This window comes from Athene cunicularia (genome assembly GCF_003259725.1).
Source record: "Athene cunicularia isolate RWA chromosome 1 unlocalized genomic scaffold, athCun1 chr1_part1, whole genome shotgun sequence".
Taxonomy (NCBI): domain Eukaryota; kingdom Metazoa; phylum Chordata; class Aves; order Strigiformes; family Strigidae; genus Athene; species Athene cunicularia.
This window is the reverse complement of record NW_020799091.1, coordinates 69,945,533-69,958,673: the sequence shown is the minus strand read 5'-3', so window position 1 is coordinate 69,958,673 and position 13,141 is coordinate 69,945,533. Positions and strand designations below refer to the sequence as shown.

Sequence of the window (13,141 nt, the reverse complement as noted above, 5' to 3'; positions counted from 1 at the left end):
AGCTTCTTAGTATCAATCAAATATACACTGCTAGTACCAGAGTTATGAAGGCTTATGTTCTACTACCCTTGATAACATCCAAAAATGTCAAGTCCAAAAGAAGCCACCTTATAGGTAGTCCCCTCAAAATTACAGGTCATAGAGTGTAACATCCCATTAATCAGTCAACAAAGTAATTTCTGAGCAGAGAATATACATAATTAGCACAGTGCTATTCCCAAGTACTAGTTATTAAATCAAGGGCACAGTGTACAACATTGACACACTGTCCCTAAGGCTGCAGCTTGAACACAGAAGAAATAAATAAAAGGCCAAATCTGCATAAATCCAAGCAGGAGATTCTCTAAGACTTCCTGGAATGTTTAAGGAAATTCTGAGGTTCAGGTTAATGCTCTTCAGGCCTTTTTTCTATTTATTTGTGAGAAATAATTGAGTTTTACATTTGGCACCCAAAATGATTCTTTATATGTGGCATATGAATTCCATATCCTTAATATTTGTGTGTTTTGTAATGTTTGTGTGTGAGTCATATGGCATACACATCAGAATGTTTCCTAACAACCATGGTGTAGTTTAATAACAATCTTATGCCATTTTAATACATCTCTGTGTGCCTTTTCCCAGGTATTGTTAAATGCTTCTTAAAGATTAGTATTTCCAGCTGTGAATCAGACATCATATTTGTTTCCACTGAGTTCATGACACTCTTCTGTAGCGTCTCAGTGTTGGGGAGCCCCATCCTCAGGGCTGAAGTGCAGTGATAGGCTTAATTGCAGGGAGTCACAGCCTGCAGCTGTCCCCTCTGCCACTGCATCTCAGGTGTTTCCCCCAGAGCAGAGCAGTGGGGTGCGCTCTGCTGTGGCTTCTGTTTAGCCGAAACTCATGAGATGCATAAAGGTGAATGGGAGTTGGTGGCACACCATAGGTGACACACATGCTTTCCCTTCTGTCACTTCTGCTACAAGGCTAGAAACCAGCAGCAGAGGGACAGAGCAAACTGCTGGAGGTCATAACAACCAAAAACAGCTGGAAAGAAATTTGCTTGAACCCTTGGAAAACAGAAGTGCCTGGCACTTCAAGATGTGCAAAGCTGTGTTCTGTAAGAGTCAGGCAATTATTGTACCTTCTGTCAAGGAGGTATGAGTGGTGGTACAACACTTAACTAATTCTTTGGAAAATCTGAGTCAGGATATTTCTAAAGTCTTCATGTAGATAATTTTCAGTGTGGGGCTTCCAGTTCTTGCTGTCAAGAATAACAATGTAGACATCAATAAAGACATCAGTATGGTGATATGCTCATATTGGTAGTATGGGGACAAAATAATTTGCTCACTTGGCTTAAGTACTCTTTTTCAAGAGTTCAGTGCTGGGTTTATGTACTAAGATGTAAAGGATCTTGTCAGATGTGGCCTACAAAACATCACTTTTAAAGTAGACCTTTGTCTTTTTTTTTTTCTTTTCTGACATATAGTGAAGATAGTTTGAATGCTTCTTATTGTGGGGGAATTCTTCCTTGTATTTAATCTTAAAAACATGAGTCATGTGTTCAGTTCTGGGGCCCCCAGCATAAGAAGGACATAGACCTGCTCAAGCAGGTCCAGAGGAGGGCCACAAAGATGATGAGGTGGCTGGAGCACTTCCCCTGTGAGGACAGACTGAGAGAGTTGGAGTTGTTCAGCCTGGAGAAGAGAGGCTTTGGGAAGACCTTATAGCAGCCTTCCAGTACTTAAAGGGGGCCAACAGGAAAGATGGGGAGGGACTCTTTGTCAGGGAGTGTAGGGATAGGACAAGGGGTAATGGTTTTAAACTGAAGGAGGGTAGATTTAGATTAGATATAAGGAAGAAACTCTTTACTGTGAGGGATCAGGCACTGGAACAGGTTGCCCAAAAAAGTTGTGGCTGCCCCCTCCCTGGAAGTGTTCAAGGCCAGGTTGGATGGGGCTTTGAGCAACCTGATCTAGTGGAAGATGCCCCTGCCCATGGCAGGGGGGTTGGAACTATATGATCTTTAAGGTCCCTTCTAACCCAAACTATTCTATGATACCATTTTAGGTCTTTTAGGACTGCAAATCCTAGCACTATACTTAGAAAGGCAACTTTCTGTCTCTTTAACAAGAAAGTCATTTTCAAAAAAAAACCCCAAAACCTAACCTCATCTTTATTCAGTTATCAGCACAATCAATTAAAAAAACATTTTGAGCAAGGCTTAGAATTTCTTCTGTTCTTAGTTCCTCAGCTTCTATGCTGTTGACTCTGCTGATACTGTTATTTCATTAATTCTGTAGATGTAGTGGGTAAGATTCACACAGAAAGATTAAAGTCTCTTCAACTTTATCCAGCTGAAACTAGTTTAGTGATAGTTGGCTAGTGATATACCTAATACAGTCAGTTGAGTTCTTTCATTTTATCACATCAAGTATCACTGAAATCATTCACTTTCTGAAGAAGTCTAGTTTCTCTGCTGATTACAGAAAGATCCTAAACTACTAATTTAGACTAGTCAGCTCACTTCTGTTGGATAAAGTTATGTGAAATGACTCTTGCATGCTGTCATTAAGGACAGACAAACCCCTTCTCAAACCCCAAATCCCAGGGCACAAAACCCCATTATTTTGGGGGCTTTTTCAGAAGTCACGAAGAATAGTTGAGAAGAAATACCACTTTCCTCCGTAACTCAACTCTAAGAACAAATTTATACCATAAGCATTTTTTCTTGGAGTTAATTTGTGTTTTTCTCTCTTTCAACTTTTCTGCAGGTCATGGCCTATGGGTATGGCAATACGGTGAGAAGAAGAAACCAATTTTTGATGTTCCAGGGCCTGATGGCAAATATTTGTCCCCTGTTTTAGCTTCAGTATATTTATTTCTGACAGTGATCATAGTTTTCCAGGTAATCAAGTTGTACATGCTGCCACCTCTGTTCATAGTTTCCTGTAATAAACCCATAAATGTGCAGTACCCCTTCTATCACTAAGTCATGTCAGAAGCTAATCAAGCACTGAAGTACATTTAGTCACTTCAAAATTAAATTTTAACTGTAGGGAATTTGATAATATATAACCAGAAAGTTAAATAAAAGAAGTGGTCTACCCAGTGACAAAAAGATGGTAATGTCTCTGAAAAATAAACAAACTGATGCACATAAGCTGTCAGATCTCTTGGCATTGGAGAAGATAATTGTCTGAGAACCTTCCCCAAAAGAATCAAGTATTTTATTTTATGTTAAACAAGTAGGAAGAGATAGGATGCAATGGGCCCTGCTGGGAGAAAACAAGCTTTATGCTTCCTATCCACTGACTGTGGACCAACACCTCAAAGACTGTGGGTGTGTCTCTGTGTCGTGTTCTAGTATGAATATAAGTTGTATACATTTTTAACTGCTTTCCAAAGATAGTGCTCTTAACAACTCCATATCTATAACAAACTCTTGTTAAAAGTTTTTTGGTTTTGAAGAGAAGTTTATTGAATGGTGAATTCAGGTAGTGGTAAGCTAAGAGAAGTAACAGACCCATGTCACTGGGACTTGTGGAGGTATGCTGAGTGGGACACTAGAGGAGGTTGTATTGCTGGAGGCAGCAACACCTTTGTAAAAATGACTGAAAAAGTATGTTAAATTACTTTTTATTCTAAAGTATTGGGTTGTGATATTGGTTAAAAAAATTCACCAACCTTTAACTGTACTTTTTGTTTAAATAACCACATTTTCCACTTATATACGTGCTGTAATTTATCCCTCATATCTAACTCAGCAAGCTAAATGATGTATACAGTCTATACGATCAGGGATTTCTGCCCTGAAAAACATCTGCAGAGAAAAATTCAGGTACAAATTAGGTATTTTGTGGAGTTTTGACAATCCTCAGAAAACAGTTGAAAATCTTTTCTGGAGAAACTTCTCACATCTCTTCCTTCAGCAATTATAAAATTGTTCTTCATTCAGATAATCTCCAGTGCAAAAGCCAAGGCCAAAAAGATTGTCCCTGTGGAAGGGTTAACATTTCTCACTTTGTTTCTCACATTCCTGCAAAGTGAATGTGTAAATAGTCTATTATTTATGCAGAATAAATTTATCCCATTCTTTCACATTTACAGGACTCTGACTGTACCGTCTGTTTTGGGTTGTTTTGGTTTTTTCTTTTCCTTTCCCAGCTAGTTTCAAGTTCACCTTATTATCCTAAAAAAGATTTGCTTCTCTACAAGTTTTGATAATCACCCTTCTAGCCATAATAATGCATTTCAATATGCAGTTCACCATAGGTTTTCCTCATCTAACAGAGTAAATAAACTCTTTTCAAATGTGGTAATAGCTTTACAGTAGATGATTAAAGTACATAGCCTCTTTATGTTCTAGTCTAGTACCAAGTTATCTGGATTTTACTAATACATTGTATCCTTGCATCTATTTTCTTCTAATTCTCTTTCTTTTTGTGTATTCTAGGTTATGATTCCAATTTCTTTGTATGTATCCATTGAAATAGTTAAAATCTGCCAAGTGTACTTTATTCATCAAGATAAAGATTTATATGATGAAGAAACAGACTCTCAGCTGCAATGCCGAGCCTTAAATATCACAGAGGATTTAGGTCAGGTGCAGTTTATCTTTTCAGACAAGACTGGGACACTTACTGAAAACAAGATGGTTTTCCGAAGATGCACTGTTTCTGGAATAGAGTATTCCCATGATGACAATGGTGAGCTCATGTTCTTGTGTTCTATCTAACAGTTGTACTTCAGGCAGTCTGAAGTAGATTCAAGAATTACTGTAATCTTAAATCAAAAAGAAAAAAGAAATTGCATGTATGCACTCAGCAAACTCCGAAATAGCTGTTTTCAGACTAGTAGAATTTGATGGGTTTGTTCAGATAGTAATGACAGTCTTATCAAAGTGTTCTGTAGCATCTACAGTATGTTGTCAAGACAATTAAAGCTTAAAGTACTGTCTTTAGCTCCTGATACAGTAAAGCACTTGAGCACATGGCTAATTTAAGCAAATTGAATAGTTCTGTTGGTATCACAATTGTTTGGTGTTTGAAGTATGTTACGTAAAATACCAGTTTTAAGCATACAGACAGGTTATTGTCTGATTGAATACCTGCAATGAGATTACCCTTTTGTGCTGAGAAATAAATGTAAACAAAGCTGCTGGTTTTCATATTAACAAGAAACGTAATCTGATCTAATAGCATATTTTATGTTACTTTTGTCAGATTCTTTTCAGTGCTCCTGTCTGACAGGTGTCTGTGTTAAGGTATCTTCACTGCTGTATGAACACTGCAGTTGAGAGAATATCCCCAAGTATCAGGTTCTTGAAACACTAAAAAGTCACTCTTTGTCACAAAGGAAGGTGAGAGTTGTCATCCCTGTGTCATCTCAGCAGCCTTTTAAAATTATGATTTCCTGGTTTGTGATTTGTTTGTCATTTGAGTTATTTTCCTCTAACATCTTGTTATCAGTTTTGACATAATAGATCTTAACTGTTCAAATCATACTCTGTATGCAGGAAAATAAATAGCTACAGTACTGCATTCCTATTTGCAAAAAGTAAGTTTCTTAATCTACATAACGTATAAAGATGACAGCTTAGAAAGTTCTCTCAAAGACCATTACAGAAGTTCAGTTTACGAATAAAATACAGAATAAGAGAAATAATCTAAAGAGATTGGAAAATCTAAAACATGCTTTACAGAGTTCATAAGGTTCTGAATTAGAAAAAGATATTTTGAAGTTTTGAATTAGGCAAGGATTGTTCTTCTTCTTTCCTACTTTAAAGTAATAATGAGACCTACATTTAAGGCTCTCTTTTTCAAGAATGTAGGTGTTTGGGTAGTGTTAGTGTCTCAGTGTTTACAGAAGGAACTTAAACAGGGAGAAGCTGTGACTTCCTACTTCTGTACTGTAGGTAAGAAAGAGAAGAATTAGGATTAAGAGTGTGTTTCTGGACTCCTAGTTCTGCTTGTGACACTCTTATTCTTTTTTCCTCTTCTTTGCCATTGATCATTTGCTTGTTTATATTAATTTTAGAGTGTACTCTGTTCCTTGCAGGAATGATGATGGTACTGCCAACTAAAACAGTGCAGAAAAAGTGTTTTTATGAGCTTGGTATCATCAGCTAATATGTAGGCTGAGCTGAGTTCAGGAGCCTCAGGCTCCTGAATTTGAGTATTGAGATTCAGATCTTTTTTCTTCAAATGTAATGTATTTAACAGAAATCTAAGTTTGTGCATGCTTTCCTCTTATGATTTCAGATTACAATATATATGTTAATGAAAGCAGAGTGAATTTCACAACAAACAGAAGTGTCAAATAAATACGGAAAATAAACTCATTCTTTTCACATATGGATATATTTGGGCTTTCTTGTAGCTCCAGTCATTATAAAATTTCTGACAAATATAATTTTTAAACTGACACAGATTTTATACACAATATTTTATACACAGTAATTTATTCTTTTTTTTTCTTCTCTACAGAAAATAGGTCTTTCTCTGTCATTATATATATAAATCGTGATAATTTCTATTGATTTTGTTCCCTATAATCAGGATTAATAACACAATAAAAACTGTTATTCATTCAAGTCTTTTGTTAGCTCTATTCTCCAGTCTGATTGTCTAACCATCTCTTATCTTTACTGCTGCTGAAACCTTTTTGTTTAGATGTGGTAAAATGTCTATCACAGCTCCTTCTGGTTTTACGGGGTGCATCAACAACATTTAATTGCAGTGTGATTACTTACAAATGATGTGTCAGCCACTTTTTTGTGTCTTATACCAGAGTACCTGAATTCCCCTTTGAGGTTTTGGGGCATATGTTATAACTGATGCCATCCTGCTCTGCATCTCAGGTTTTGCTGAAGATTTTGTGAGTAATAAAATTCTAGTATCTTTCACTTGGCAAATTATCTGAGGCTGCCATATATGCAAGAACACCAAGTAAAATGCATTTGCCTTTTCTTACCTATTTCAAAGATAATCTGTGTCTTTCTTCACTTACCTGAGTAATTTTTCAGGCATAGTGGTTTGTTACTTGGAATCAAACTCAGAGTAGCACTGTAGATGAAGAAATTAATTTAAAATTGTTGTTCACAGGTCAAGATTCAAAAGCTGAAGGTAACAGGTCATCTTCTGCTGTGAAACCAGATATCTCAGGATGGAAATATCCTTGTTCTGAGCTATTTGGCCTAAGTTTATTATTCTACTTGGCTGGGTAGCAGTGCCTGTTATTCCAGTTGTTTGACCCTTCTCATGATAGGATCCTGTTTTCAGTTATGGATAGTTTCACAAAACTTTTAACTATTTGATTCAAGTTTTCCATGCCAGATGTTCATCTCAGGCATGAATTCTGGGTGAGAAATTTCAGTCAGAACAACTCCACTCAGCCATATCCAAGAATTAGCATAAGATGTAACACACTTTTTTCCCATGCTATTAAGTTCTGGCAAATTTTCCTCTGAAGTCATCTAAAGGCCCTATATTCTGGGGCTCAGCCATGAGTACACAAGAGAGGGAAAGTTATGCCTACAGTAGCAGACTGAGGTCTGAAATTTCCTCACTTTGGAACTTTAATTTTCTTTTGAAGCATTTTTTCTGCATAGTATAGGACTGCTGCATATCTGTCAATTACTCAGTCAACATTTTGTCCATAGCCTTCAAACATTTTTTCTATGCTGCATTATAAGCTTGTGTCCCTAAAATTTCTTGTTATTAGGAGTTATCCCATTCTTTTCTGATCTACAGGGATTGTTATACTCCCTTTGTCATCACCATATCTGAGTTCCTTCCAGTAGTGCATTAAGCAATGTGTGTGACTTTACTTATGTGCAGCTTGGTCTTTCCCCTTCTTGCTCTCCCTGTGTGTGCAGTGCACAATTTGTTTGGGTTTGGGGACTCCTTATAAGGTATACACTACACTGTGTTAGTTTTGGTATATTTGAGGCAGCATGTCTTTTTCTTGAGAGGTGGGAGTTACCCTTATTTTCTTTGGAAATTTGTTCCACAAAGCCATGTAAATTCCTCATGTGAAAGGTGAGCTTTATGATTACGAAGGAGAGTTCTGTTTTGCATCAGATGTGAACATGTTAGTCATGGGTTTTGTCACTGAGGCTTATGTGGACCTTAGGCAAGGTTGAAGCAATTAAATGTTCCTAAAATAAAAACTGAAACCCTGAACAAGACTTCATACTTTTTTTAGATAGTATAGGGAACAAGGGGCAGTCTTCATATGGATTTGCTTTAGAAATCATTTTCCTCCAGAATTCTCTATTAGCTCTAAGTTTCTTATGAGGCTGATGGCACTACACCCAGGGGTATTGCATTGTTTTAGTCTAGACAAGAAGTGACAAAAACATGAATAATAGAGGCCAATAAATTTCACCAGCATGGGACAGAATCTCTTGTCCAACTGGAGGTAGTACAAAGTATTATTCATTTGTACTGCTATGCGAGAGTTTAGCACCAAAGAGGAATCCAGGAACACTTGTGAAGGCTGTGAGGGAAAGTGTGAGTGTTAACTCAGCAATAGTTCTGTGATACAAGCTCGGTCAAATGTTCATCATTGAGGTCACCTATAATATTTTGGTGATGGATTATGCACTGATTGGGATCAAACTATAGGAATTTGCTCTGCCCATCTGGGCCCTGTAAGAGACTGTGTTGATAGGGGTGAGATTCTTGTTACCTAATTGTAGGTATTTTTATGGAGGAGAGTCATCTAGTGACTTTACATTTACTGGAAAAAATCAAGCATTTGCAGGATGTAATTCATCAGACTTGGTTTAGACATGTATGTATGTTATCAAATATGTGCCTATTTCTCCATGGTTTAGAACTCTAAATACAGATGAAGAGAATTCCCACCTGACATCTATATGATCTGCACTCTTAAATCTGTTCTGTTGTTTCTTTCAAAGGCTCTTGATTTGCAGAGTGTTAATTCAGGAGAAGGGTATGCCATGGACCACTCCAAGTGGAAGATGATTGTCCCATTCATAAATGTCCTGGGCATTTATGGAATGCTCATTGACACTATGGTTAAATCCCAGAATTATTCTTTGAGTCAGTATCTCCTCCTAGCCCAAAAGAGTGTTAGCACATAAAAAAATTGAATTGTTTCCTGTATGTTAAATTACATTGCCATACCATAGCTCTTCCCTTCAGGCTAGTAGACAGCTTCTAATGATTCTTAGAACTGCTCATGCCCTAAGATTGTCTGCTAATCCCAGAGATGCCCAAAAGATGACTGTGCTTCTGAAAGTCATTATATGATTTAGCTACAACCAGATGTTCTTGGCCTGACATTTGTCCCAGTTTTTTTCCAACTGATGAATTAATCTCTCTTGTCTATGGGGTGTGATCTCTGTTTTTCTAGTTTTAGCCACTCATTGTATGGAACTTCTGACAAAACACGAACTGAATCTCCACGAATGCAACCACACAAATCTGAAAAATCTGAATTGTTCATTCTTTGCATTCCACCCCCTTCCTTTCAATGACTGTTGAAAAACCTCTAGATGGCATAAGAATAAGAGAAGTTTAGGGGGGTGAAGGCAGATGATGAAAATCTCAGTGATTGCCCAGCAAAGTTTCTTCATACTGAATCTAAGGAAGGAGTTTCTTTCCGCTTTCTAATTTTTCTTGCTGAAGATCGGCCAGTAACTACTTTTCATAGGAAAGTGCATTGTATTAAAAAAATATCTCAGTTTGCTGGGCTGTTCTGTAGGGAACTTTCTGACTCTTTTTGTATGTAAAGAGAACATAGACTGCACATTCCAGCCACATTGGAGAATCAGATTCTTTTTTTAAAAAAAAAAAGGCATAAAAATCAATAAAACCTTTTCCATAAATGTGGCTGTTGCTTCCAGAGGGACTTTTTGTCTCCAGCCTTTACAATCTGACAATCTTCAGAAATCAGAATAGTTCTTTTAGGCCTTCCCCAGGAGGATCAAAAACTTTAGCAGCACTGGGTGCTTCAGGCACTCTGTGTAGCTTATTTGTAGTTTCTCTTTACATTTGTTATTACTTTTTGAAAAAAATTAATTGGTAACTGAGGAGAGAACCAGTGCCAGCAGATGTAAAACTCAGTACATTGGGAGTGCCCCATTTTTAATCCTATAGAGACAGAATAATTCATATTTAGAGATAGGTAATACTTTTTTCGAATCATATACCCACACTCACAATTGCGCTGGAAAATCTCCAGAGAAGTACAAATTATTTCCATTTCTAAGTGAAGTAAAGAGCTCTTAATGTAGGACTTAAGGTTATTCATTTTAAGCCCCTAGGGGTGCCAAAAGGGGAGAGGAAGGAAAATCTTGGTGTTTTGTTCTTATGGGGAAGATCCTACAAAGTAAATTAAGATTATGTTAACACACGTACAAATTTATAGCATGCTAGCTGCTCTACAAACTCGTTATATAGACACTAGAGTGCAGTTCAAAGTGAAATAAGCTTGCACTCATAAAATAATAAGGAAATAGGGTGATGTGGTGGCGTGACTAAATACTGCACATCTATATTAACCTCATTATAGTTCAGTAACAGCCTTATTCAATGATTTGGGGGAAAATGGAATTATCCCATGATAAAATCGGGGCCCACACACTGACAGATGAATTATTCTGGTTTAGGAGGTCTGCAGTTTTATTCTGCTCAAAGGGAAGTTCTTTAGAGTTTCCTGATCCCACTTTTCTAGTTAGTGGAACATTAGCTCTGTGGCAACAGTATGACTGTCAGCCTGCAAAATGGATGCCTTATCACAGAGCATAGATAGCATGGAAGTTAAAACAAAAATGAGCAAAACCAAAAAATAATTAAATAAAAGGGTTTTTAAAATAAAATAATATCTCTTAAAGTACTTAGCAGCTACTACAGGGGTTTTATTGCTAGTTTACTCTTGTCTTCTAAAAGATGGAAGAGAGTTCATGGAATAAGTATTAATTATTGTTTCTTCTTTGTGCTGTAAATATCAAATAAAGTAGAAGATAGTGAAATTTTACTTTCATGAATTGAATTGCTGTATTTCTCAAAGTTGTTTGTGTGTTTGCCCTTAATAACAACTCTCTATCAGACAAAAGATCAAGGCCATCAAATTTCAGTGCTGAAACTGAAAACCATCCCACAACAATGTCTTTCAGGTTATAATGTTCACAGGAAAAGGTTCTGCATGGTAGAGGGCTGAGTGGGTGGAGAGAACAGTGTGTTCCCAGAGAAGCACTCTTTGCACAACTGAAGCACTGTGAACCTTAGCTATAACATAACGATTGAACTTCGTTTCATTATTTCTTTGGAATTCTTAATTCTTGCTGCATAATATGTAAGACTGCACTTGAGAAAGTGTTGAAAGGTGCTAAGACCTGTTGTTTATTATTAAGCTTACCTTGGTATAAACTGAAATAACACCATTTGTATGAAAAGAATTACATTTGACTTCGTTAATGAGATTCTAGTCTCGTATCTACTTCTTTTTCTCCTGTTTCCTCAGTGGCAGGAACAATTAAATGAATGTGCTACAATGAAAACCTGTATAGAGAGCAAGAGATAGCTCATTGAATAACTATTATAGAAAAGACTGCACTATTGGTATACTAACAAATAAGCTGAGTGCTACATTAGGAAACAGCTTTTACTATGCTGAATAAACAAAATATTTTTATATGTAATGTAAGAAAGAAGAAAGAGCAATGAAGAATACAGAGTTATGGTATACAAGCATAACTGCATGGTGCATGAAACGCATTCTCTGCTTAACCATAGAGGTTTTATATATGGAATGAAATGATAATCAGTTCAGGGTCTTTGGAGTCATGTATTTCAAGTTGTATTTTCAGAGCAGAAGCTTACATTAGGTATGATACTTAAGAAAAAGTGTCCTTTTTTAAAAAACTGTGCTGAGAAGGGAGCTGGACCAACTGGGTAGCACATTTTGTGAAGCTGAAAAGAGTAATTGTAGCCACTCCTTATGGGAAGTGCAGCATTCGGTCTGTATAATGTTCAAATGCCCAAATCCACAGTGAGGAAGATTTTCCGTACCGCAAATCCAATCTTTTCTTATGCTCTTTCTGTGGAGAGGCTGGGTGTCCACATGTCACACCAACTCTGCTTGAGACTGGGTTTGCTGCTGAGAGCCTTAGTGAAGATAAAGCACAAAAATGTGCTTCTTATGATTGACTTAAATCTTGAACGTTGGTAAAGTGCAGAAAACCTTACTGGTGTGACATCTTGAGCAGTGGTTTTTCAACCTGGGGTTTGCAGCTTAGAACCAGGAAACTGCAGAAATAATTAAGGCAGAGCTTGCACTGTCAGGATGGTCCCTACCCTTGACAGTCCTCATCCCAGCCTGTGCGGTCCTTCATACCTCTTCAGTGCAGAGAAGGACAAAGGTCTTTCAGTGTGGTGCTCCATTCTGGTATTTGAGGCATCCTCGTAAAGTGACACACTATGAATCTGTCCTGATTTCGGCTGGTATAGAGTTAATTTTCTTCCTAGTAGCTGGTATAGTGCTGGGTTTTGGATTTAGTGTGAGAATAATGTTGATAACACACTGATGTTTTAGTTGTTGCTAAGTAGCGCTTGTCTTAAGTTAAGGACTTTTCAGTTTCTCATGCTCTACCAGCAGGGAGGTGCACAAGTAGCTAGGGGAAGCCTGGTCAGGACAGCTGACCTGAACTAGCTAAAGCGATATTCCATACCATAGGACTTCATGCTCAGTACATAAACTGGGGGGAGTTGGCTGGGGGCAGATTGCTGCTTGGGCATTGGTCAGCGGGTGGTCAGCAGTTGCATTATGCATCACTTGTCTGTTCTTGGGGTTTATTTTCTCTTTTTTTAAAAAAAATATATTTTTCTTTTCATTACAATGATTATATTTTTTGTTATTGTTATTTTTATATTTATTATTAAACCGTTCTTATCTCAACCTACAAGTTTTAACTTTTTTTCCGATCCACCTCCCCATCCCACTGGGAGGGAGGAGGCATGAGCAAGCAGCTGTGTGGTGCTGGGTTGCTGACTAAAGTTAAACCACAGCAGATGTCCACATGGCTCTTTCGTTCCTCTCATGCCTGGATTTCCTTTGGAAGGAAACTGGGATGCTGGGGGGGGAACAGTGAGCAACCTGGCTTGCATTTTGATCGAGAGCCTGGATC

General features: G+C 37.4%; 1 protein-coding gene across 1 annotated transcript in view; it reads left to right on the top strand.

Annotated features, from left to right (window-relative positions):
- The window catches only part of ATP10A (ATPase phospholipid transporting 10A (putative)), a 118,833-nt gene that overhangs the window by 74,110 nt on the left and 31,582 nt on the right, over positions 1-13,141 (top strand). The window contains exons 6-7 of the mRNA XM_026854895.1: positions 2,757-2,890; positions 4,439-4,691. Coding sequence (XP_026710696.1) covers positions 2,757-2,890; positions 4,439-4,691 — 387 coding nt within the window. The remainder of the gene's footprint in view (positions 1-2,756; positions 2,891-4,438; positions 4,692-13,141) is intronic.